This window comes from Bombus flavifrons, chromosome 14 (genome assembly GCF_040668555.2).
Source record: "Bombus flavifrons isolate JBK064 chromosome 14, iyBomFlav1_principal, whole genome shotgun sequence".
NCBI lineage: Eukaryota > Metazoa > Arthropoda > Insecta > Hymenoptera > Apidae > Bombus > Bombus flavifrons.
The window spans coordinates 8,590,248-8,616,340 of NC_138455.1; the positions used below are offsets into that span (position 1 = coordinate 8,590,248).

A 26,093-nucleotide genomic window follows, 5' to 3' on the forward strand; every position below is an offset into this window, starting at 1 on the left:
TAGGAAATTTGCTAGGCTTTTATTATTACACGTTTGCCACTCTCCTTTAAAGCTTTAAGGTTTCCATTAAAAAGAATTTTAAACAATATTGCAACAACCGCCAATATACTGTAACAATAATACATATTCAGCGACAGGAGCGACAAGGAAGGAGCTAATAGGAAAGAGAAGGGGTTAATAAGAGAGAGAGAAAACCCGCCCGTTCCCCCACACTGCCTCCTAATCCCACCGCGGCGGCTCGTTACCCCCACCTTAATCCACGCAGCACGAGCGACTCGCGATGTATCGCGAGGGGCAGAGCCGAGGGCGGCCGAATGAAACCGAGGGCGGCCGAACGGTTGTTCGAATCGCGACTCCCGCGTCAGTGCTGCAACCGCGTCCGCGGTCCACGGTTCACGATTTCCGGGCCCCGCCGGTTCTGTTTTTTCCTCGCTCGTCGCAACGCCAGAAAAAAAGAAACGTACGATCAAAGGGTGGTCTCCGTTTTCCAGGAGGAGACGCGTGCTACCTGAGCACCGAGGGAAGTTGGTCGATAGACAGAAGAAACGAGAGGAAGCCGGCGAGAAAAAATCTCGGTCGCTTTTCCGGTGGCATCGTTTTCCCGCCACTTTTCGTCGCCGGTAAGATGGCCGCGGTTGCGATACCACCCTCCCTGCGGATTTGGGCGTTCGAATCTCTGACACAGTGAGCCAAGACGATCATTGAGACGAAGTGTACTGCAACGAGGAAGAGTAGAAGAATACTTGAAGAACAGGTGAATGGTTTCGAGTTACTGTTATCATGAAATGCAGCAGCCTCGATGCATGGACCGTTGTACAGGAGGTGGTTGTCGTTTCGACGGTAAGCCGGTAGGGTCTTCGAGGAATCTCGCGAGTCATCCTGCGCTTCCTGGCACTCGAGGAACGCGATCATGGAACGTACGAGCGTATATACCGTGCGAGCTTCTAACCTATAAAGAGTGACAGTCGATGTTGACGTGTTGAGGAGGAGTGCGATGACAGTGGGGAGCGGAGTCCAGCTGTCGACGGAGCCGATCACGGGGACGTCATCAGAGAACGTAAATTAAATAAAAGTGCAGTTTTGTCCGAAGTGCAATATTACGAATACCGCGACTAATTATTACAATATTTGTGCAATAATCTCCACGTTCGATCGAGACTTTTCGCGAGAAAAGTGCGAATCGATTGTGTATACGCGTACGTGTGACATCGAGGAAGAAAGAAAAAGACAGACATAAAGGGACATATAAGTAGAATAGAGAGAAAGGATAGTAGATAATAATCTAGTCATCGACCGAGGAACTATATTTTTAAGGTAAACGGTTTTCGCTAGTAGAGACTCGATCGAAGGCCGCGAGCCAATCACGCACCACGCAGGAGAGAGAGAGATAGGACGGCGAAAACATTAGGCCAGTGCGGTTCACCCTTGACGCCGTCTGTAACCGACACGGTGTGTTTACATCGTGCACGAAGTTATCCACAGTTTCGGTTCGGTTGTTCACAGCGTAACACGTAGTGTTACAATGGCAAATTAAATATACGCGATTATATATATCATATATATCGAAACAGTGCGTCTCTTAATATCAAGTATCGCGTGTTGGAAACGAAAATTCCCATAACGCGTGAAGTAACCGAGATGCGTGGAAAAGGGACGCGACACTCTATATCGGAGTCTAGTGAATTTTCTTAGACACTTCTTAGAAGATACACTTGCTAGTAATTGTGTAGCTTGGAGAAGCTACTGTTTTCTACATATAGAGGAAGAGAAACTAAGGAAGAAGGGAGAAGCTGTCCTTATTATCCGTATTTCCGGTTTCGAGAAGAAACAGACGGAGAAAAGGAGAGAGAAGAAAGGCGACGATTATCAGCTTTGGTAGGAATCTACGTGTATCAGGTTGCATCTGAAAACGGTCGGAGGTAAAAATCGGTATCGGAAGTGCGGCCAAGTGCTCGCAGTGACGTAAGAAGGAACCGTGGCGCCTCGGGACTATTCTACGGTGCCAGACGAATTTTTGATCGAGCGAAATCGTGTGTTTGGACGCGGATACGCCATCAGGTGACTGTATAAGGTGTTCTAGTGAGAAATGTATCCGTGGTATCGGGACAGCGTTGCCGCGGCGGCGGCAGCCGGCCTCGGAGGACCCGTCGGAGTCGTTGGTTCCGGGTTCTGCTCCACCGGCCCAGGACAAGGCGGCACCACTATCAAAACCGAGACCGGATATTCGGATTGCATGCTGGCCCTCGACTATGTCCAGAGTAAGGTAAGTTCAATCAATTTTCATATAATATTATATTTCTCTTTTCTTTTAAGTACTTGTTCTTTTTTTTTCAAATAGTAGAAACTCTGATTTCCAATGGTTGACCCACTGAGCGTGGAATTCCCTCGTTGTTTATAGAGACTTTTTAATGATTTAGTAGAAATTAGTATGTAGTATTTAGTAGAGATTCTTTCTTAAAAATGGCGGTGAAGTTATGCAATATTTTTTCATTATGGAGACACGATGGAAACAGTAAGATATATATAGATAGAGTTCTTAATTGTGTATGGAATTATCTGTTCTATCGTTAATAGAACGTTTTAAATGAATCAGTAATTTTACATCGATTAAATTATAAAATACCGTTTTTGTATGAACATTGAATAAATATAGTAAAAATATACAGAATTTGTTCTTAATCGAGGAAATTCGATAGAAGCTGTACGTTCTAATGTTGCAGTGACACACGTTGATAATTGTACAACGTTTCTTTATGAAAATAGGAAAATAGGGTAGACATATAGAGTGGTTCTTATTAATATTTGAATAGGATTGTACTTGAGCTATTATTGCTCTCTATATTTAATCGTAATTGAGCGAACAAGAGGGTAAATTAGCAGAAGAAACTATAGCTTACTCACAACTTGAGATTTATTTTCTGAAGAATATAAAGGATAAATAAATACAGAAAATTTGCCTATCCTTTCTTTTTCTTACGTTTTAGAATTCTCGCTGTGTTTACTTTTTAGATGTGTAGCGTGTTTCGATACGAAAGTCCAGGACTTTAACCTATTGTTTCTTCGTAGTGGAAAGTAGTTATGAAGCTGAGGCAACGTATCGATGTTGATGTTGATGTTGCTCGTTTCCTAGAAAATCATAGCGTCTCTCGAACGTTTATCTCTAATCTGCAACAATATAATAACACAACACAGCAAATTAGTTTAGGTAATAAATATTCACAGGGAAATGTTCTTCCTGAATTTTATTATTCATTCAGAACGTGTGTAATTTTATATATAGAATTTTATTAAACCTTCGTAGATCATCGAGAGTCGATCGAACGAATAATTTTTAATTGCCATAAAAATCGAAGATTTTCAACTTGTATATTCAATCGTGCTTTGCACGGTATAAATGAATGAATTCCACGCTCAAAGGGTTGACCATTCGCAGATGAGTTAGCCAATGGAAGAGAAGCCAAAAATTGAGCGTAATCGGTGAGAATTGAATAATAGTAGGTTTCAAACAAGATTCTGAATGAAACAACCCTTCTTAAGCTTTCCTGTTTCACGCGTTAACTCATCTGCTTGGTTTTTATCAGCCACGCTTTTGGAGCAAGGTTTTTAACAGCATAAAGAAATTCTTGGAACATACGTTCTTTTTCGAGCACCTGTTATTATTCAACTCCAAACGGTGTTTATATACATACATTTAGAATTATAGCACCAATAAATTACCACAGGCAAGGGAATTTTAATTTCAGCTTGTTAATTTGATAATTTGTTGCCTATCAACGCTGCAAGACGTAGAAAAAACAATAGTTTTAGAAAATTATTTAATCGCAATTAGCGAGATCGATGAACGTGTACAATGATCAATCATATCGCGATAACGAGATAAATTTCTAATAACGAACGAATTAATTATTAATACGAATAACTCGAACGAATGGAAATTTGTAATTTGCCGGATAAAATAAAATCCGAGATTATCAACAAGTTTGTAAAAAGGAACGACTGATATATTCTACCAAGCAGAGTCAATTTTATTTCATATTTTCGAAACTAAAGAAATATTCAGACATTACAAACATCACTTTATAAACACACATATAAAATACAATATGATCCTATTTTCTTAAGAGAACGATGTTTAACATTTCCTGCACACCTTGTCTCTTACATTCCTATCAATTACCTAAAACAATTTAACGATTCTCTACAAATTCCTTACGAATTCTGACATCTATTGTATTGTTCCTTTTTTTGAAAAGTTACCGGCTATACGGTCAAAGTCGGCTTGTTTGTCCATCGGTTGCTTTGTTTTTGTTTCACCTTAGTTCGATACCTCTTCGATTTACATTCTTTGTTCCAAAACAGACGTATCGCTGGCAGGAAGCGAACTCACTCGCTTTTGGTTTCTCCGTATAAACAGTATCGTTGATTCCACGTTTGATTTATTAAGAGACGATGCTGCGAATCGCTATGGAATCTGTGCGTTTCATTTTTCCCGTTACTGAGCGCAATATCGTTTCTCGGTAACGAATTCCCATACCAAGATGCTTGTGCAATCGCGAAGAAACGAAGGGCAGCCATATACAAGGGAAATCCATCGTTTCGTTGTCCAAGCTAACGGAATGTTTCACATTGTTTAGGAATCCTCGATTCAAATACTCGGCTCTTGTATCGATAAATTGTCTCGTTAGATATTGTACGCTGTGCCTTCTTTGTTATTCGGAAATATTCCGTACGAATGTTTGGAGAAACATTTTAATGTTATTGTTTCTTTCCTGTAGAGAGATAGCTGCTTTTTCATGTTGAATGAATTTTAGAGAACATTGGGAAATTTCGCGCTCGTTCCTTTCTTTTTCTGTGAAAGGTACTTTCTTGTTCTCAATACTATGTTGTCGAAACACTTAGCATCGTTGTGAAAAAATTTCTCTAGTAAGTCTGGTAGTTTGACACTTTTCGAAGGATCGGTCAAGCTTTGCAAGTAGAATACTCCTGAAAATGTGTGAATCGTTCGTTCAGAACTTCGCAGAGTAACAGAAAATTTGTCATTAGCTTCCTTCTCCTATTACAATTATCTTTTCCTGTCGAATTTTATCTTCTAAAGGTATAGCGAATCGTCGTTAACATTTTGTATGCATATTACTTCTGAATCGATCGAATATGAATATTCTTGAGTCCTCTGAATCGCTCAGAACGATACAAAACTTGCCGATAGATTTCCTCTTTTCATTTTGCACGTGGAATTCTAATTTCTTTAAAGTATAGCGAATTAGCATTAACAAATTTTGCGCGCATCGTACTCCAAGATGAATCGTTCGAGCATCCGAAATGATATACCGTTGAGGACGTGTAAATCGTTGGTCGGAAATTACAGCGTTCTGACGCTAAAAACAGTAAAATCGATGGGACGATGAAACGTTAAAATGAATGGAAGCAACGCTTTCAGTGCATGAATTCATTTGGTTGCAGAAAACGCGATTATCTCAGAGGCGTTATACAGTGTAAATGAAACGCAATTAGAAAATCAATAGCCATTTTCTAAATTGAAGTATTGGAACTTCTCTGTGCAAGTACTGCAAGTTGCTCTTAAATCATCCAGATTACACTGCACTCGATAAAGTAGCTACGATAGTTTCCAACTAATTCGCGTTATAGTTTATTCTAGTGCCTATAATTCTTATTCCGTCGCCGAAGTCCTTTCCTTTTAGTTATCCTTCGAACATAAATTTTAATACAAACATCAAACAGTGATTTATTTGAACGTCCTGTTCAACGAAACGAGTACACTGCTTTGTGACCAGCGTTCCCAAGGAGAATTTATTCATCGTTCTTCCAATTTACTTTTCATCGAAGCTTCGTATTTTCTGATTAAATAGACAACCTTAGAGTTTTCTTACAAGAAGGTTATAGCAGAGATGGAAAAGGTTTGAACGAAAATCTGATGAATTTTTCAACGGATCGTAAGCTCGATCGTTGCGAACGTCGTTTCGCTTAAAAGTTGTATTTCTAGATATTATTTTGCTTATCACTGGATGTAAAAGAAAATGTTTCTTCGATCGAAAGCAATTTTGAATTTCGCTGCACGAAGTTAGAAACAATTTTTGCTACCTAAATACTCGCGTGAATGTTTCCAGAAATTTGAAGCTTCGATTGTTTATTATCGTTTCGCTTTAGGGCGAAGCTTTGGAGTCTTCGCGTCGAATGAATTTCGCAGGACGTTAGAAAATATTTATCCTGTGTGGTAGTTGTACGCCTTTATCCTTCCCGTGGGAACGAGCAACCATAATCAACCTGTAATTTATTTCCTCGTGGCCGAAGAAAAATCCGGTTGGGGAGGAGTGTCCAAAAAAATAGGAGCGCGAAAATTATGCATCGTTCATTAAGTCTCTGTTTGAAAGTTTGAGCCGGTCTTGCGACGTTTCACGAAATAACACGGGGTCGTTCACCCTCCCGGTTTCTTTCCCTGATGTGTCGCGCACCGTTGAAAAAAAGGAAAGAAAAAAAAGAATAAAAAAGCGAGGACGACTCGCGTCCAGTTTTTACCATTCGCAAATTATCGTGCTGCCCGAGACAATAATGGCATTGTACGTCTTCGAAGACGAAGATTAATATCGAGATTATCACGCGGTAGCAGTGAACCTGATACTTCGAATGTTAATCGCCGGACATTCATCGCGTTGCACCGAGTTCCGCGTGCTATTTTGCATCATTCCGCTGGAATGAATGATTGCGCCGTTTCTGTAATTAATGTCGTACAATATGCAGACGACAGAAACGCCGTGAAACGTTTCTCGATCGCGGCTGATAGGCAACTATTTTCCATCCTCAACGCTCCAGTCTTCCGCTTTGGCATTTTTCATCTTCTGAAATAGACAAATTCGGAGGACTTGTAGTTTTTCTTTTCTTCCCATTAGATCTATCGTACGTACAAACCGCTTGGACGTTTCGAGATACGTATGTCACGTACGATGTAAATATTCGGATATTCAAGGATTTTCATGGCGAACGGTCGCACACGAACCGATAGCGAAATTTGTAGAAACTTGATGAAGATAAACGTTTTCTTGGGATATTTGCAAATGTACACAGCGTACATGAAAGTTTAAATATTCGAAGATCTCTACGAACGATAACGCGGAAATTAACTCACAGCGACGATTATAAATAGAACAGACGAAAAGATTAGAATATCTTAATTGATAGATTTACGCAGGATGTAGGAAGCAAAATTCTAAATATAGCGTTCGGAGGTGTCTATGAAGAATCGCAAGACAGAAATAGCAATGTAAAACCGATTATAGAATGGTTACATAAAGAATAGAATATCTTAAGCCTTTTATTCTCACGCTGTGACTACATTTTCCGACGATATATATTTAGAATCAGATAGATCGCGAATTGTTCGTAGAATTACAGATAAGTTCTATCTCGTTTGTAAATAATTTGTCCTCTTTCTCCGTACGAAAATGATTTAACGACTCGTTTAGTTATCGTCACGATGAAAGATTTCGCCAGAAGAACGAAAAGAATTAGAATATTCCAAGCTTCCTAACGCGAGAGACAAGAACAACTTTAATTCCCAACGACTTCCTTAAAATAATTCCTCAAATTATCCTTCGATTCATTCCACCGAATTTATCGCAAATAAACGGAACCACCGTTAAACTGAAATGTTATACAAATTAAAAACATAATTCCTATACCTTGGAAAAATAAGAAGAACTCGTAGAAAGGATCTTTCATTGGGGAGAAAAGAGAAAAAGTATGTGTAGCCGGTCTATCAATTACCCAACCGTGTTGCCCGCGAATTCTTCCACTTTCCGTCAACGATTCCGCAAACGTGGAAAGAAGTATTCGAAAAGAAGGTGTTCGCCACACTCTATGGACAGCGTTGTTCACGGCTGAGGTGGTTCGATCGCCGTCGAACACGATGCTCGTGTCGTCGATTCGCCAGCTACTTTGTAATTAATCGATTCGCCTATGTACTATCGCGGGATTTTTTCGCTTGTTGCACGTTGTTGTTGAAAAACGTCTGTGCAACCGGTAACTGTAGTAAGAAAATAATCCGGCGTGTCAACCTGTGAAAATGATTTGCCGGTAAAAAGTTGCGAACGATCCTTCGCAGTTAGCTCGGTTGCATACGGTTTTTCGCCTGACCAACTAGAAAGCGGCCATTTTTTCTCCATTTTTTCTCCGATAGGAATGTAACGGTATGTAGAGAGCAGGAGTCGTGGAAATTGATTAGAAGCGGACTTGGAATTTGCACGGATCTTTGTTGCTCCTTCGCTTTTTACGAGACCTGAAAAGATCGACGAAGGTGTTGCCACCGGCTGATACAATGGAAGGTCACTTTATTGAAGGATTTTTATCCTTTCTTGCATCTCTAATACTTTCCATCTGGCTTTCCGCTATTTTGCTATCGTTTTATGAAAAATATCGACGGAATTGTAGTGAACGTTACTTAAAAAATAATATTCTCGTTGTTGAATGTACGAAGATTTTCACGAGTAGGACTTTTTATCTCCTTTTGTATCTTTTAACCGGTTTATACATTTCGCTATTTTCTATCTGGCTTTGATATTTTTATTATTATTTCGTGGAAAAATTGGCGAACGTCGAACGCTAGTGAATTTCATTTAGAAGATATTCTTGTTATAAGCTGTTCTCCTATGCATGAAAGATAAATATTTCATACCGAATGTGAATAAAAGCCAGAATATCACCAGGATGCACTTTACCCCGTCGTTCGATCGTGCGCTTAAAAAATAATTATGCGGTTCCGCGTGAAGTGCAGTGTCGCTGGAACAGATTCAATTCGTTAAGGTAACACAATGATTTTTATTATAGCACAGACACATAATTAGCTTTAATGTCGATCTAACGCGATCGTTAATAATTAACGACGATAATTAAATACCGGCAACATTGATTGTATTCTAGTATCGATCATAATTCCAAATAATTAATCGATTTAAATGATCGACAGATAACACCTTCACGTCGTACTTTTTTCTGCCCGCGCCTTTACGTTCAATGATTTTCTTTGCCGATATTTTATGAGCTGAACGTTTCTTTTATCCTTTTTCTCCTATCGGTTCTGTGCTTAAACAACGCTTCAATTAACGTATTTGGTGGCAAAAGAAAGGAAAAAAATGTGCAAATTGCTGTGAAGTCTCTCCGTTTTCCTTTTGCAAGCGATTTACAAGAAATCTCCGTGAGGTGACAAAAACCAATACAATGTTGTAATTCTAAACGATGTTTCTTTTTTGTACGTTGAAAAAAAAAGGAGTTAATAACGCATATGTAACAGTTTTTAATAGAGCATGTTTTCCTACTTCAGTTTGATTTTTTTCCTCTCCCTCTGTTTATCGTGACAGTCGTACGAGCGCGATTAAGAGTTAATTTTGGAGCGGAGCTTTTTTGCATAGGCAGCGTGGGTAATTACTTTTTCTGACTTGTTCTAATTAACAGTTACGACTGTTATTAATTCATAGGTATATAAATATATCGATATTACAAGTTTTATGCACGATCTTCACTATGAATTATATAATTCAATAACTTCTTTAAGTTTTCCGATATCATTTTTTTCAATACAAACGAAGAATTTGTTCGATCCGAAGACCATGAATATTCACGAGGAAGAGAATTATCTTCTTGCTGTTCATTGAAACAGACACCGAGTTTCCGTTTATTATTAGATTGTGCGAAAAGTTTCTTTCGTTTCATAAGGTGACAATAGAGATGAGCAACAATTTCTGTTTTATACTATTTCTATTTCTATTATTATGTTCGTGCATAATTCAATAAACTAATGCAAAACAAAAAAACATTGTGCGTGTATTATTTCCTTATAAAACGAAAGAAACTTTTCGGACAATTCACAGCACAGAGAATTTTAACCTAACGATATGCTTTTTTTTTATTTCTGTTCGTTCGTTGCTCGTAACGTAAATGCTCGCGCGTCGTGAAATTACCTGCGACGATGGAATGGCAAGAAAAATTAGGAAATCGAGCGAAACTGGGTTAAACCGCGCGCCGTTTGAATCAAGAATTACGAAACGCGTTGCGTCTTTCGCGCATCCTGCAGCTCGTTTTAGCAAACAAACTTTCTTTTCCCTTTCGTCAAGCACGCTCATTAAAGTCCTTCTTCCCTACCAAGTTGTTGCAAGTAGTCGCTTACTACTTAATTACGTGCACAGGATTTGCGCGGCGTTCAAGTCTCTTCAAAAATAATTTCTCTCGCGATAATCTCCCGTCCTTTACAAATAATTCTCCATGCCGTTATTTTCTTCATTATTTTTTGGTTTTTGTTTTTGCTAAATGATAAATCTAATTTTTCTTCTACGACGTATTTTCTAACTTCGTACGAAAGGAGCATTCGCAGTATAGGACAAGAAGCAAATATTAGGTTGTCCGAAAAGTTTTTTTCGTTTTATGAGGAAATAATAAACGCACAACTTTTCTTTTAGATTATTTCGTCGAATTACGTACGATTCATTTTGTGCTGTTGAGATAAACAACGCGACATTTCACAGACTTGGTTTCACGTTTGTTGTAAAACAGCACGTTTGCGAAAGAAGGACACTTTTCGGACAACCTAATACATATTCAAAGTGCTGGAAAAAGATCAATATTCTTACTATGTTCTTTTATCGAGATTATTAAAATTATAATATCGGTCCTTTTAATGCTGAGAAATTTTCTCAACCGGAAGGAAGACTATTCGTACTAAACAATAAGAAAAGCAACTGTATTTTCCAAATATTGAAATCTCATAACTCTCAATTTTCTCAATCTGTGTGAAAAGGTAAGGAGCAAGTATATTTCCCAAACTCTAGAAGCTATCAAAATTCTTATCCTTTCCCTCGTCGATAGTACTGGGATTGATATTAATTTTATTAATTAGTACTGGGATTAACTTTCTTAACGTTAATCACAAAATCTCTCAGCCTAATTTTCCTTGCCAAATTAAATCATACCTGTGTATATCGCGAGATAAAAAGAAATAAACTCTTACGGATAACACGTTCTATGTGTGGAATAAATTCTTCCTTCAAGAAACAAGAGCGATTTTCCAAAAAAAAAAAAAAAAAAAAAAAAAGAAAAACAAAGAAAATAGATGAAGTTTGTCACGTACGTTCACGGTGCGTGGATTCTCAGTTCGTAGGTTAATTGAATAAAGGCGACGAGAGATGAATTCGTATCTCCCCGGTTGCAACGTATAATTGCCAGGCTAGTTAGCCGCCCTTTGTCTGTTTCTTTTTTAATTATGTATATTATGTATCCCGTTGCGAGCCTCTTGCTTCGGTTAGGTCTCTCTGCTAGCCTTCTCCATTCGCGTTCGCACTCGCCCGAGCTTCCACGGCTCGTGGCTCGCACTTGAACCGCGCTCGGAGATGAATTTAATGCGAACGATTACCGGGAAAACGCGATGACAGCAGATTATGAGAATAATTACGGTGTAACGTGTGCGCACCGGGTCATAAGGCCGTGACTAATTGCCATGCTTACGGGCAATCGTTCCCCGTGATCTCCGGTCAACGTTGAATTCTCATATTTTTATGATAATGGCGGCTATCGATAGCGGTTAAGCTCTACGATCGCCGCACTCTCTGATTCTTTGCCTATTCTTTGCTTCCTTTCCGTGTCTCCCTATCCTTGCTTTTTTTTTTAATTTTTTTTCTTTCGATAATTAAATCATTGTGTCTCGGTTCTCACTCGACGTTCTATTCAGAGATCTCACTTTTATTATCGAGAATCACGCGTTTACCTATGACGTTTATGTCTTGGCGTGTTCGTTAGACGTCTCAGTTGATCTACTTGGATATATTTTTGTTACGCTAATTTCTAATATTTCGTATTGCAAGTGCAACCGTGGAAAATGGAAGAAGAAGACTGTAAAGAATCGCGGAGCACGAAACTGTAAATTCATCAACAACGACTGAGATTGATCGTTTTATTCTCGTGTTAAATACATGTCCAGCGTTGTTTAAATATCCTTTGAAAAATGACACATCATTTTACGTAGGTATATAGCCCGAAGCTGTTTTGAAATAGTTAATTGTTGGACTATGTCAAGTGAACTGTCAATCTACTCGGATAAATATTCATAAATATGTTTCTGATTTATCACGCGTCAATTGCGTCAGCTACTTAAATGTATTTCTTTCTTTTTTCAAAAAATAATAGCCAAAAGAAACAGCAACATTACTTGGCCATGACCGTTAAATGAACTTATCACACGTACGGAACTATTTCAAAGTCAAAACTTACGCGGATTTAGTGGTGATCGCACTAACTAACTAACACAAATATATACGACATTGATACTGAAACAGAGAAATCGACGAAAAATGTGAATTTCGATGGCGAAAAATTTACCTTCCGAGGATCTTATCTCGATCATCGTCACGTAGAAGATCTAGTAGTTGTTACTAATAGGAATGAGAGATGGACGTATGTGGAGACGGAGGTAGAAAAGAGAAGAGAGGAGCATAGAGACCGAACGAAAGAGAACTTCATTGGCTCCACGGTCGGAGCTGACTGACAAAAAGCCTCTGAAAGTGCAACGTGCAACCAATTTCCCCTTCGTCCTGTCTCACCACTTTTCCGCTCGGCGACCGTAAGTGCGATCATTCCTGGTACCACGAAGCGGAAAGCTCGACATTAGCCGCCGTTTTTACTAAGCTTTTCGTCCCCCTTAGCCGTTTTTGGTCTTATCACGATGCTATCTTGCGAAAACTTCTTGGCTTTTTACTTCATCCTTGTTCTCCCTTTCGATCATTTCACCTGGATCTTGCTGGATTATCGAACTTGCCTCCGTCGAATTTTCTGGCTTCTCGAGTTGCTCGATCGTCGCTGCTTGATAAATTCCTCGCGTACAACATAATGCGTGCGTACATATGGAAAATTACTGATCTATAATTTACTACGAAGTACCTGTGGTAAGAATGTAATAGCCGTATGTAATAATGCAATGTATGTAATAGCTGTATGTAATAATAATTTCAGATAATAGTTAAATTATAGTAAATTATAGATAAGTAATTTTATGTATACCTGAGTTATAGTAAATTACTTTTTATGCGTACGTTGGGCGAGTCTGTGATACTTTTAAATAATAGCTAGATTATAGTAAATCATAGATAAATAATTTTTTTGGCCAATGATATTAAAAGTAACTATCTGTAAACAACATCACGTATACACGTAGGATTTATTGCAGAAAAACGATTGTATATTATTGATACGTAGTTTTCCTTACGTTCGAAAGACATCGATAATTAGATGGAAACGTATGCAAACGTGGCAGCTTTGAAACATTATAGACACTGCTAGTTTGCATATTGTCGCAAAAAATCAATTATCGTTTGCAAAATAACTCTAGTTACGCGAATTAATTAATATTTTTTACTACCATCTTTGTTTTGCAATGTAGATTAATATTTCCAGAAATAAGAAATCGAGATGGATTAGAAGAATTCTTGTTCGTAGAAAAAAAGAAAAGAAGAATGGACAGTTTCGTTATCCAGCGGCAGGTTGGCCATGTCGACGACCTCCGGAAGCTGGAAAACTCGTGGGACTGTCTGGCTTAGCTCGCCGTAAAAGGAAATTAAAGGGATCGAGACGCGTTCATTAATTCTCATAAATCTGAATGAAATTAACTGGCCGTGTTGATTTTTCCGCTTGGAAAATCTCTGTCGGCGGCTTAGATGGGGGCGGAGAATGCGGCTCGTTTAGCTAATTGTAAGAAAAACACTGTATTAACGTGGAGTTGCAGGCACGCGGAAGTGGTGGCCGTTTCCTCCGATGAAATTCGCCTCCCGTGAATCCTGCGAAATTCATACGTGTGTATTAAATATTTTTCGCCACTTTTTTCCTACATACAACGATCTTGGCGATTGTTTTCCTTTATCCAGCGTTTTAGTGAATTTTGGACGTCTTTGTTGCGCGAATCACGCGATGAAACTTTTTCGAAAATGAAATAAGTAACGTCGATGGATAAATTATTGCGAGACTGTGGAATTAATTATAATAAATTTTTATATCGTTGCGAGCTTGAGAATTTGTCTAAAATTATGCAGCGTTAATGCAAAGCTATTTGTTTTCTTGCTGTAATTTATCTGATTTGTCTACAATATATTTAAGAGAAATTGAGCACAGTCGGCAATGTGGCGAGAAGATTCGAAAAACGCAATTTACTATTTTCTACACAGCCTATATCGTAACGAATTTTGATAAATCAATTCACAAATAATGCAATCCGAGGTTCGACGCGTTTTGTGAAATATACAGAATTTTGTTACTTCGTCTTCTTATTAGAATAACCAGCTTTTCACAACGTTGTGTAGAATTTTTGGTGAAAATACCAGAGTCCCCTTATCTTTGGAAAACTTGGAAAATATTCAAATTCCTCCAAGAGTAGGAAACTTGCGAACAATTCTATCACTTTACGAAAATAACAATCGTTGCTGCAGTATCACCGACGTCGAATGACCTGATCGTATCAACCTGTAGTATTGGATTGGCAACTAAGTGATTTTATAATATTTAATACCACCTAATGACAAAATCCGCAATCACTTAGTTGCCAATCCAATAGATTCAGCTGCAGTAGATTCAGCCACGGTACATTCAACCACAGTAGATTCGTCCATTCGAACGTTTCCAATTAGAAACCATCGACTCTCTTCTCTAAAGAAAATAATTTCAAACAATTTTAATCGTCGTTGTACGTCGCACAGCTACGAGGAAAAGCTAGCGGAGTCTTTCAACGGCCAGTAAAAGTCTCTTGTAAATCAACTTCGACGAAGGCTGTTTCGCAAACGGCAAAAGTGATCTACTCGGCGCAGAAATGCAGGGAACGTGGTCGTCCGCGAGTCTCGAGCCGTAAATTCCATAATTCCCAGTGAAATTCCGCGGACAACGATTGATCGTTGAAAACTTTTAAAGACGCGTACCAAGGCGTGTGCAGCGTCGCGTAAAAGAACAGGCGCGATGTCGTAGGCGTTAGAACACGAATCGAATGGTTTCGCAGGCCGGTGAGATTTTTCAAGTTGAAGGCGGCCATTGGCGACCGGTGGTCCCCCGTAAAAGGCCGCTACTGGGCCCAGCCAGCTTTCCAAATTTGGCGGCCGCGAGGGCCTTTTTGCCCGGTCCGTTGCAAAAATGGCCGTGAAGCCGAGTCACTCGTGCTCCTCCCTCGTACAAGAGCCACGGCTAAGTTCAAGGCGCGACGATTTTTATCCCTTTCCCGCGGCCGAGCGATTTTTATCCGTGGGACGCGGATGTCGACATTAAAGTCGCCACGGCTCGCTTTAATTTACGAATTTGCCACTTTTTGTCTTCCTGTTCCGCGCGTCGCTGTTAAATTGTCGCATACTAAACGCCGTTTTCTCTCGCAAATTAATCATTTCCAATAAATATGTTAATAAATGTCGGGATTATTTTTTGATAATGACAGCGGCATGTTTTTACCGATTGCGGTGGCGACGAATTTAAAGTCTGCGATTTTCACAGATCTGATAGTTGCAAGCAGCGTTTGGGTCGCGCTATGCGTGAGCGAGGTCCTGGTGTCCGATTACGTACGTTCTTATTCCACTGAGTTAACTTCTTGCGCGTTATCACGATCGGTTCTGTAATTCCAGCGTTAAACAAAAGAAGATCAACGTTGATACTATCCGCATTTAAGGTTTCTAAGTCCTGTTCATTTAGAATTTGTAGCGTCGGAATTCGTCGAAGCGGAATCGGTGCCTCTTCTTTCGCCGCGCCAATCAATCCATTGACTGCCAATTTTTATACAGTCCTATAATCCTACGTTTCGTGCGATGCAGCAACTTTTAAAAACGCTTAACCACATTCTTCCTTACCTAAAAAAAAAAGAAAGTCATCATTAGAGAATTACTATCGACGCTACGAAGTCTCTTCTTGCAATCCCTAATGACTTCTCGTTCTCTCCATACCTGCTCTTTGCCATCTACGTAAAACTCTTCACCAAGATCATCCTACCACTCTTCGCCTATGCTTACGACCACCTACAACCCCTACGACACGTACAACCCCTATTGTTCCATGCACAAAGACCCTCCGACCGCAAACCAATTAACGTCAAAGCGAAGCAAAAAGACAAGAAAGAAAAACAGAAGAAAAAAAAAAAAGGAAGAAAGAGAATGCGTTTCCATGCGAGCTCCGATAGAAAGGCCAACAAAGAGACGTGGAAACATCATCGAGAGTGGAGCCTGGTCAAGATGAAGAAGCGAAGCCGGTGGCTGGGAGAGGGTTGCGCGAGAAGAAGGTAGCCCAGGGTGAAAAAAGAAGAAGCGTGGAAGAGGACGAAGAGAGTGCGCGAGGAAGGTGAGGTCGGAGCGTGCGCGTCGAGTGGAGGACGCGTTTCATCCTCTCTGTTGGATCTCGGTGTTCCCTCTCCATCGTGCTGCGGAATATTCTCTCCTCGTCTTTCCCTCGGTGCGGCTTGGTCGCGGGTTCACCAGGTAGCACGTCCTCCGATTGGTGGGCGTGAACGCAGGTGCGCGTGGGTGGGGGAGGCGTGGTGCATGGTTGCCATTGGCCCACGGTCACCTAGGCAGACCTAACCGGGACCGGAAGTGGGAGTCGTGACGAGGAACAAGAAGAGAGGGTTCACCGGCGGCGGCGGCGGCTCCTCCACTTGGACACCGGGGCAAAAACGATATCGCATCTCGCGTAAGGGGCCGACAAAAAGCTGCCAGGTGGCATTTCGCCTTACCTTCAGGGTTACTGCCTCTTGCACGCGAACACACGACAGCGAAATGCACCGGATACCCTGCGTCGCTGGGACGATCAGGGGAGCAGACGCGCGGAGACCATTTCTTTTCTTTTCTTTTCTTTTTTGTTTTTTCGCTGGGGTGGTTCCTCGAGTTTACAGCGCCGGTCAGGGTCCAGAAGGGATGAAGGGAACGCGGTCTCTAGATACCGCGGTTTCGATCAGTTTCTACGCGAATTTTCGTGCAACGAAGATGCGTAGGACGAGCAGAGTCGGTTTGGACAGATCGGTTTTTCATTAGTCGGCTCTTGTCGTTGCAGATGCGTTGGAGTTTGGGAGGAGACGGTGGATATTAAAAGTCGATGTAACTGGGCTTGAGCGGTGGGTTGGCTTCGATTCGATCGCTGATTTTTTTTCCAATTTCGATAACATTGATAAGTTTGAAAGTACGCGCGCGAGAGAGAAAGATTGGAGTAACGAGGATCGAATGCCAGAGTCTTGAACTGAATCGTCGATTTATACAATTCAGATGCATCTGATAGCTTTTAAATTGGACGGAAGAGCGCGTAGAATACGTTGCAGTCTATGAACCGTTTCGATATGTAAAAACGAGTGAATCTTGGGCGAGATGGTGTGAACGGAAGAATTTAAATTTATCCATTAGGGACGAGGTTAATGTGCTCTTTTAACATGCGGCGTTTTGATCGAATGCAAAGAAACTTCGTAAATTTCTCGTTACGTTTCTCATATTCGATCGGAACCAAAAAGCTGTCTTAGGAATTTTCAATAATTTCAACAGTGGAACTACCGTAATAAAAATGCTACAAAAAAATAATTACAACGAAAGCAATACAATGAAAACGAGCAGCTAGCCATATAGGTAATTACGCTTGTGTGTGAATCAAAGTTGAAAAACGTCCGTGTATTTTTTAAAATTGCGAGAACAAGAAAACTAAAATTCGTCGTTCTCAGAGGTTCGATAGTTGTACGTAGCGTTAACTGGCGGAGGAATCGACTATGTTTGGATCATGCTAATTGCGAGCCCGATTCTAGTATCTGATTACGAACAGTCTTATACCACTGGCTGACTAAATTCCAGTTAGAACGAAATTCCTGCACGCTATTAGATACAGACCATTATCGTTTCCACGAATGGCGATAAATTATTAACAAAGACCAGCGTAGTTACCAACGCAACGGTAGAAAATGCAAAGCGAATTTCTAATTCCTCATACGCGCTACGTTTCTTGGAAATGGTTTTCTATTTCGAGAACCATCAACGAATTTGCATTCGCTCGAAAACTCTTCCTCCTAATTAGTCTTATTACTCGTGAGTTTATTTAAATATGGTATAATAGCTTTCTTTCTAACGATTACTTATATTTTCTTTTCTTTTCGGGACCCAAAGAAGGTAGAAAGGAAACCGATGGCTCACGATCGTTTGTTAGATGGCGAAACTTTGAAACAGCAGCAACGTAGAAAAAGGTGGTTTCGATGTGTGAAAATTAGAACAAGTGGACTTTGTCCGTGATACGTCAACACAAAGACTCTTTATCGCTAGTAAAAATTTCATCTTCGTAAATTTATCGCTCGTTGCCTCGGTAGCAACGATTAATAATCTCGTAAAATCAATTCCCGGGATTTATACGAGGCTATAAACGTGTCTTCTAGACTGGCAGAAAAAAATGAAACCCTAATCGACAAGCAGTTAATTTTATTTAGCGCTTTAATTAGTCGATGCACCGTACAAAGAAACCCAATTAGATCTTTGCTTTTTCATTTTTCCTGTGTCTCGTCTCGTTACCACTCGACTCGAGATTAATTTTCCTCTCGAAAGATGCCACTTGTATTGTCACTTTTGACTAAGAATTGAATCAATTTTAGTGGAAAAATATCACTTTATGTATATCGATTATTCGAAGAATAATTTTCCTTTTCTATATTTGCGAGACGATTTTCTACTTGGAAACGAGTAACTGTAGGTTTCAGTGATATTTATGTCGATTTAGATGGAAGTATACACGCAGCTTAGGAAATAATATATGTAGGCTATAAAAGTTAAAATGATTAGGGAAACGATCTCCTAATTCGATCAGCGATTGAAGTACAAAAATGATATTCCAAGCTGCTTAACAAAATTTACCATGCTGCTGCAATTCAACTGTGACTAAAATTTTTCTTCGTAAAATTTCAACGATTCCGATGAAACTGTTCCAATTGTTTCGAGCAGCGCAATTTCTCACTCGATGAATATCACGAAAAGTAAAATTTGGGAAAATTGTGACACTAAAATTGACACAGATGAAAATTCTACTCTACTCGCGTTTACGTCAATTAATCAAAAATTCACTAAAATATTCAATTTTACAAATCTGTAGGTCGTCTAACATAATCGAGCCTGAAAGATTATTATCCTCTTTCAGCTTAATTCGAAGCTTCGTATCACCCGAGTGTTAACTTAATTTCAAACTTACACGAAAATTATATGAAAAATAATTGTTTCACACACGTGTCACGTTTATCGCTACTTTTCGAAATCCTTCGACTTGCTCCGTTACCAAAAAAACCCTCCGACTGCAACAAGCAGAATTTTAATTCGCATAATAACCGTTTACACGGTTCATATACCTCGGTATAGCCAGTGCCACTAAATTTCCTAGCCCGGGGCAATAAATATCGCGTCAGAAACAATTCGAGAGCCGTGTTTCCCTTATCTGCCTGTTGGCCGGTCTCTCGTGCAAACTTTTAATTGGATCGAATGAGAAAGAACGGGGCGTAGTCGTATGGACGGTGGAGAAGGACGGTGTTTGCTTGGTCGCGAACTTGCCTCCGCTCGTTATTACGAAAAAGAAACACGGTATACAGAGAGTTTGTGGGTGAGATGAGGAGGGGCGATATTCTGCGTGCATTCCAGCGACGTCGACGCCGAGTTTCTAGGATTGATGGACGGAAACGCGAGAAGAATGGCAGCGAAGTCGTCGTTGTCGGTCTTCTGGGGTCGTTGACAGTCGGACAGATGCGTGTGCACCACACCAGGGCCGTAGAAAGAATTTGAAACATTGCCACGGATTTCATCGCGATCTTGCAGCAATTGTTATTTTCTCGCCGGCCAGTGGCGAGTTATTAGTCACGAATGGCCCGCGAATCGATCCTTCATGGAGCAAGTGGAACGCTTATTTCGTCCTCTTTAGTGGCTTAGAAAAACGATCGCTGGGTAGATTGATGTTTCCTCGAGTCGAATGTGCGGAATCGTAGGCAAATCTTGAGCAACACGGTTATTTCATTCTATTTTAGCGAATATTTTATTGTACTTGCAGAGACCGAGATTTAGGATTTTCACGGTGATTGTATTCCAGCGTATTGAACATTTTTAGCGTCTTACGTATTAGGTAAAATGAGACCTACGCGTAGATAGACACTCGTTTCCAAGTCAGAATTTTAGGAAAACGATCGCTGGGTAGATCGATGCTTCCCCGAGTCGAATGTGCAGAATCGTAGGCAAATCGCGAATAATACGGTCATTCGGTCTGATTGTAGTGAAAATTGTATCGTACTTATATAGAAACTTAGGATTTCTACGGTGATTGTATTTTATGGTATCGAAGATCGTAAAATATTTTAGGCTGAAGCTTGGAATAAAATATTTCTATCACGATATTTCTTCCATCGTGGTTTGTCCTTCGATATTTGATAGATCGTATGCTATTTTCTATAAAATCGTGTGATACTGTCGGAAATTGTGAGAAAAGAAAGTTTTACGTACGAGAATTATCACGCGAAGATTGTTACAATTTCCGATCGAGTAATACAAAAATCTTCTCTGTAATACAGCTAGTGCATCACTCAACAATTACCTACATTTTGATTCCTTTGAAGTTTCCAAAATTTTGTCAACGTATCGTTTCATTGCCCTTTGCTCTTCAAAGTACCAAAACCTCCGGTTAAGAAGTTCAAAGCGTTTGTCACAAGTGTTTCTTATAATCTGCGGAATACCTCACAGGAAAATTTTTTTGGAGATATCGTAAATTCCAAACTCGTAAGAGCAAAGTGTCTTCTTTCCAACTGTCTGGCAAAAAGTGTCGAAAAATTGCGGATGAATTATCTTCCAGTCTTTGTTACTACGATCATCAAAGTAGCGCTGTATCGCGATTATAACGCCAGACGTTGAAGCGTTACCATTTGACGATGTAATAATTTTTTTATTTCCAAGGAAATAGACGAGATAAGTTTCCCTAGCTGTTTCTTAATTACACTGTCTGGGTAAATCTAATAATGCCAGTCTCGAGGCTATACTTATACAATAACACCCCCGACGGTATCGTCTCACGAGCAGCAATGAAAAGCTGTCGACAGTGTGGACGAGGTATAAGTTACGCGCGCGATACATCGTGGGACCTCGAAGCCCTCCGACAATGGAGAGTAGAGAGCGAAAAAGAAACATGAATAAACATCAGACGCACATGTTTCTCTGTCGTTGGTATCGCGTTGTGTAATTGCGGATTGCCATAAGAGAAACATTTTTCGCAATTAACCAGACGGTGTATAGTTTCGTTTGGATTAGAAGATGTAGTCATCGAATAAATGTTAGCGGAGGTAATTGTAATAATGGCCACATAATTTGAATAAGACCAGGGAAAATGACTAACGCGGGATAAAAGAGGAAAATTGTGAGAACCGAGTTTTCATACGTTTTTTTTTTCTATGTAACGTCATGTGGTTTGTAGATTATGCGTCCGCATCAACGTCGGTAATACGAAAATTGTACCTTGTTCAAAGTTGAAAATTTCCGTAGAAAAAGAAACACCAGTTACGAACAATCATAATCTTTAATTACTTGCAATCTGCTTACTTTGTACATTTATCATCGTACCACTTTATCGCGTTACTGTTCTACTTCGTTGATGCCAATTTGCATAGCAATTGTTAGTTGTTAATATCTAAATGCCGATCAGTCAGGACCAGTTGAAAATTTGTACCTTCGTGAACAAACGAAATTTCAATTATTTCAAGTACGATGGAAACGTTCGTTTCTTATTCTTATAGCTGAAGGAAGGCAGGTATTCTAATTGATCCAATGTTCTAATTGATCATCCACGGTGCTGGCTAGCGTCGTGGTGCCTAACGGGGCAGAATCGAAGGTGCACGGTAGCCCCTAACCACGGTAACTCAATTAAACACCGGGTCGCGTTAATTATCGTGGATGGCGGCAGGAATTTATCACCGAGCAGCCGCAAGGATTTTGACACGGTCTATTTACCGCTTGCGTAGAGGGAAAGAGAAGGAGATAAAATGGGTGGAAGGAGACCTGTTGTAGTTCCTCTCAATTCGGCGGATCGTACCGTTTCACGTTCGGTCAGGTATTAATTAATTAGATAATTAATCGTGTAATGGGTTTAATTGGGTCCTGTTAAGTGTCAGCGTGCTCCCTCGGCGCGTAATCTCCGCTCTGGCATCTCGTGGCTTTGTCCATATGTGTAGCAGAGAGGAACACGATGCGACGAAGCCACCATCTCGTTGTCCAGGTAAAACAGGCAGGTAAACCGAGCTGGCCGGGCTCGGCTCTCCCCGGGAAGTTGTTAAGATTACAGATAAGGATACGGAGATTTCGCAGATCCGATATCCGTTGATAAGCGAGCATGCGCCGCATGTAAACGGAGATACCACTATCTTCTGCTGCTCTTGTTTCTTCTCGTTGTCCACCATTCGGCCTTTCCCATTTTTCGCTATCCTTTTCGTGTCCCGTTTGGTTACCTCGATATGCGCGTCAAACTGATCAGATGGATACTTTCTGCGACTTCTGGGCCAATCTTGTTCGCGTTAATGAGAGTCTTGTTCACGTTGGCGCGAGTTCAAGCAGAGGAATATCATCTTTCGACGTACAAGAGGAACCGTAAGGGACCGTTTTAGGTCCCTTTGGGTGTTGCGATTCTTCGCAGAGCTCAGATTTGTTGAGCTTTTGAATTCGAGATCCTAGCACTTTCGAGTTCCGCAATATTAAGGCGTCGAGTCGGTATTTCGCAGTGTCTAGGATCTTCCGAATTTTGAGACATCGTAGACTAGGAATTATTGAGAGTTTCGATTTCTAGGAAAATCTCGAATCGTCGAATACCGAAATGTCGCAGATTCTCGGTACCTCAGGATTTTTGGGATCTACAGAATTCTCGAATCTGAAAAATTTAGAATCCTGGATTATTAAGATACAAGATGCTTCGGGTTCTCAGGATGATAATAATCTTCCGATCTTTTAATTCATTGTATCTTCAGTTCCGATAATTCCTTCTGGATCGATAGAGCAAGTATCGATTTCAGCATCGGTATATGAAAGAAGGAAAAAGATATTATTTCGAACGGAAGAGTAGAGAAACGTCAAAAGCACGTGTTCGAGGATCAGCTCGAGATGCGGCTGAGATGTCTCGTTGGCGTGTGAGATTCGATTGTACTCTCTCGGTCCACTCCACGTGATTCAGGTTTCACGCAAGAGAGACTGGGATAAGGCGAGAGGGAGAGCAGGAGAGAAGATGAGAGAGGCGTGCGTGTACCATCGAAGCTTCGTTCTCGAGAACGTCAAAACGGTTCTGCGTTTTGCCGTGGCGTGGCGTTAGCAGCCGCGCGATTATGCAAGCTGATTCGAACGGGGATTTAGCCTTTCCGATTACTAATTTCCATCGCTATCTTTCACACACACTTTCGACTACGCGTATATTCTGTAAATTCCGAAGATATAATTTTCTCCCTTTGGTATATTAAAAAAAAAAAAAAAATAATAATAATGGAAATTACTTTAAGATTATTTTTGAGGAAATTTATTACGAGTTTGAAGCGAATTATTATTGAAATAGAATTTTATATGGAATAGTTAATTTCGTTTTTGTTACTGCTTTTAGTGCTTCAATTATAACGATGATAATTGTTAAATACATAGCTTTTATAGAATTTTATCCACCAACACCTGTTGCTTTTTCCAAGAGTCAGTGTTACTTTTAAAAACGGTGGAATATATTTTTCATCTTCTTAATTCGTAATCAACGATGCTATAGCATACGGTTAGAATGATTTTCAACAAACCTTTGTTAGCGTACGGAATTCCTTGACGAATTGTTGCCTTGACGTATCAATAGGCAACGATGCATACATTATTTTTTGTCCGAAAAAATAATTCTTCCTTTAATTTTAATTCTTTTAACTTGCCGATCGTCGAAACTTGACAATTGAAAATACGCAACAACGAATCGATAATTACTTCTTTTCTCTGGTGTGATAAATTTATTTGTGGAAAGCTTGAGAAAATTCTTTGGCCAAGGAAGCAACAATTTCTACTTTACAGTTTTTGCATTCTGACATCGCTCGTAAAGGTAGAGTAAATATCTAAGAGAACGAACGAGCTTGAAAGAGAACTAAACGGTTCTCTATTGGAGGTACTATATGGTGCGGATGTTAGGGCAGTTAGGGCAGTTGAAGCTGCAGTTTGTTGGTGCAGCATCGCAGAAGTTACGACTCCATTAAGAAGGGTTCTGCTGATTTTTTCGACTTCATTTCGGATCGCATAAAACAAGCTATTTAAAATGCAAGGGCGTAGCAACGCGAAGGATAATCGTTGGTCTCTCGTGATTGGTCGAAACATAAGACAGAGGAGAAGTTAGCTTTTCTTTTTCTTTTCTTCTTCTTTTCGTTCGCTGGTTTCATCAAGTTAATTGCTTCATCCGAAATTAATTGCCTTCTTTTATTACGCGATTGCTCTCGATTTTGTTGGAGCAATAAATTTTGCTCTTTAATCGCCAGGGAATTTTTATTTCTCTCCTTTCTCCTTCTTTTCAACCCGTCTCTTGTGTTCGCCTTCATTTTTTCCACGATCACCGCGTTTCCCTACCAACAGTTTCATATCGACGATAGAAACGTCGTTATTCGACGAGAGGAAAAAAGAAGAAACATCCGCATCGCTGTGTAAAAAGAGGAATTACTGTTAGGCCCGTAGATGGAAGAAACAACGTCATTGCTCCGTGTGAATACGGTTTTTACGAAGATGACGACTCTATTCACCTTTTAAGCAGCAATCCGCAATGGCTGATTACGCACGGAGACTATTATTTCGCCTAGCGGTTCTCGCTTGCTCAAACAACATATATCTGAAGAAAATCTATTGAAACTTTGTCGCCGAGATTTTCACCGAGTTTCCTGTGCTGTTCGCCAACGATCAATTAGCGTTAAGGCGACTGTCCGCTCGTTCTCTTCGCATCGTTCAATCGCCAATCGATTAAATTACGTGGACTGCAGTTTGGGCTTCAGCAAAGATAATATCACGAGACTATGGAACAAAATGTATATTAAATCGTACAATATATTCGATGTAAAACGCTGATTACCAAAACACAGGATACTTGACGACATTTTCGGTAGAATTTGTATAATTTAACGAGACAGTGTTTGCTATGGGTAGATGATTTACGACACGGCTCAGAATAATAACGAATTTCCAGAGTTTTCGCGTAAATTCTTAAGGCTTCAGGTGCGAATTGTAACGCACACAGATGGTGATTTTATCAAATTGATATTGTTATCGTATATCGTTGCTTGCGGAAAGATTGCGTTCTTCGATTATGAAAATCGTTCGCGCGAAGTCGACGTACGAGACGTATGTACGGTGAAACACTTGAGCCGACTATACAGGCAAGAATTGCAACAAATAAAATAATTTTTAACGCGCTATGGAAAACTTGAAAAAGCCAGGTCAAGATTCGTCAATGTATTTAAGCGACAATTTTTCTGCAGTACAATTAAAATGGTTAATTGCAAGTTTACGAGCCAGAAGGATTGTATCGTAAAAGAGGAACGTAATTAATTAATATATAATTGAGAGAACGAGCGTACGCGAACGATCAACGAATGATTTTTTACCGAGGAAGTTAAGTAAAAGTTATTAGTCGCAGCACGCCATGCAACCTTTTATGGGCGCCCCGTGCATTTGTGGCAGGCAAAAGAATCCTCTAGCGAGGCGTGCAGTGGCCCAGAACGGATGAAATTCCACGGACGTTTCCGGCGGACGCGCACAGCGGTGTTCGCCGAATCAGATGCTGCCATGAATAAGGGAGAGATACTGCCAAGGTAGACACAAGATATTTACTTTCCACGCCAAAATCTCACCTAATTCTACATTCTATCAAAATCAACGATCAGTATCCTTCTTTAATTAAAAGGAAGGATAATACAGGATAATAAAGGAAGGAGAAAGATAAAGATATTGGCCAGGTAGACAGAGGATTTATTTCCTCTACGTCAAAATTATATCGACTTGCAACACTCTGCGTCTAATTAAAGTCAACGATCAACATGTTCTTCTAATTGGAATAAAAATAGTAAGAGG

The 26,093-nt window shown here is 40.1% G+C and overlaps 1 protein-coding gene across 2 annotated transcripts in view; it reads left to right on the top strand.

The window, feature by feature from the left end:
• Positions 1 to 359: 359 nt before the first annotated feature.
• The window catches only part of LOC138187057 (zinc finger protein rotund), a 241,965-nt gene continuing 216,231 nt past the window's right edge, over positions 360 to 26,093 (top strand). For both annotated transcript variants that reach the window (XM_069127507.1, XM_069127508.1), the window contains exon 1: positions 360 to 2,263. In XM_069127507.1, the coding sequence (XP_068983608.1) occupies positions 2,087 to 2,263 (177 nt within the window). In that variant the 5' untranslated portion in view covers positions 360 to 2,086. The remainder of the gene's footprint in view (positions 2,264 to 26,093) is intronic.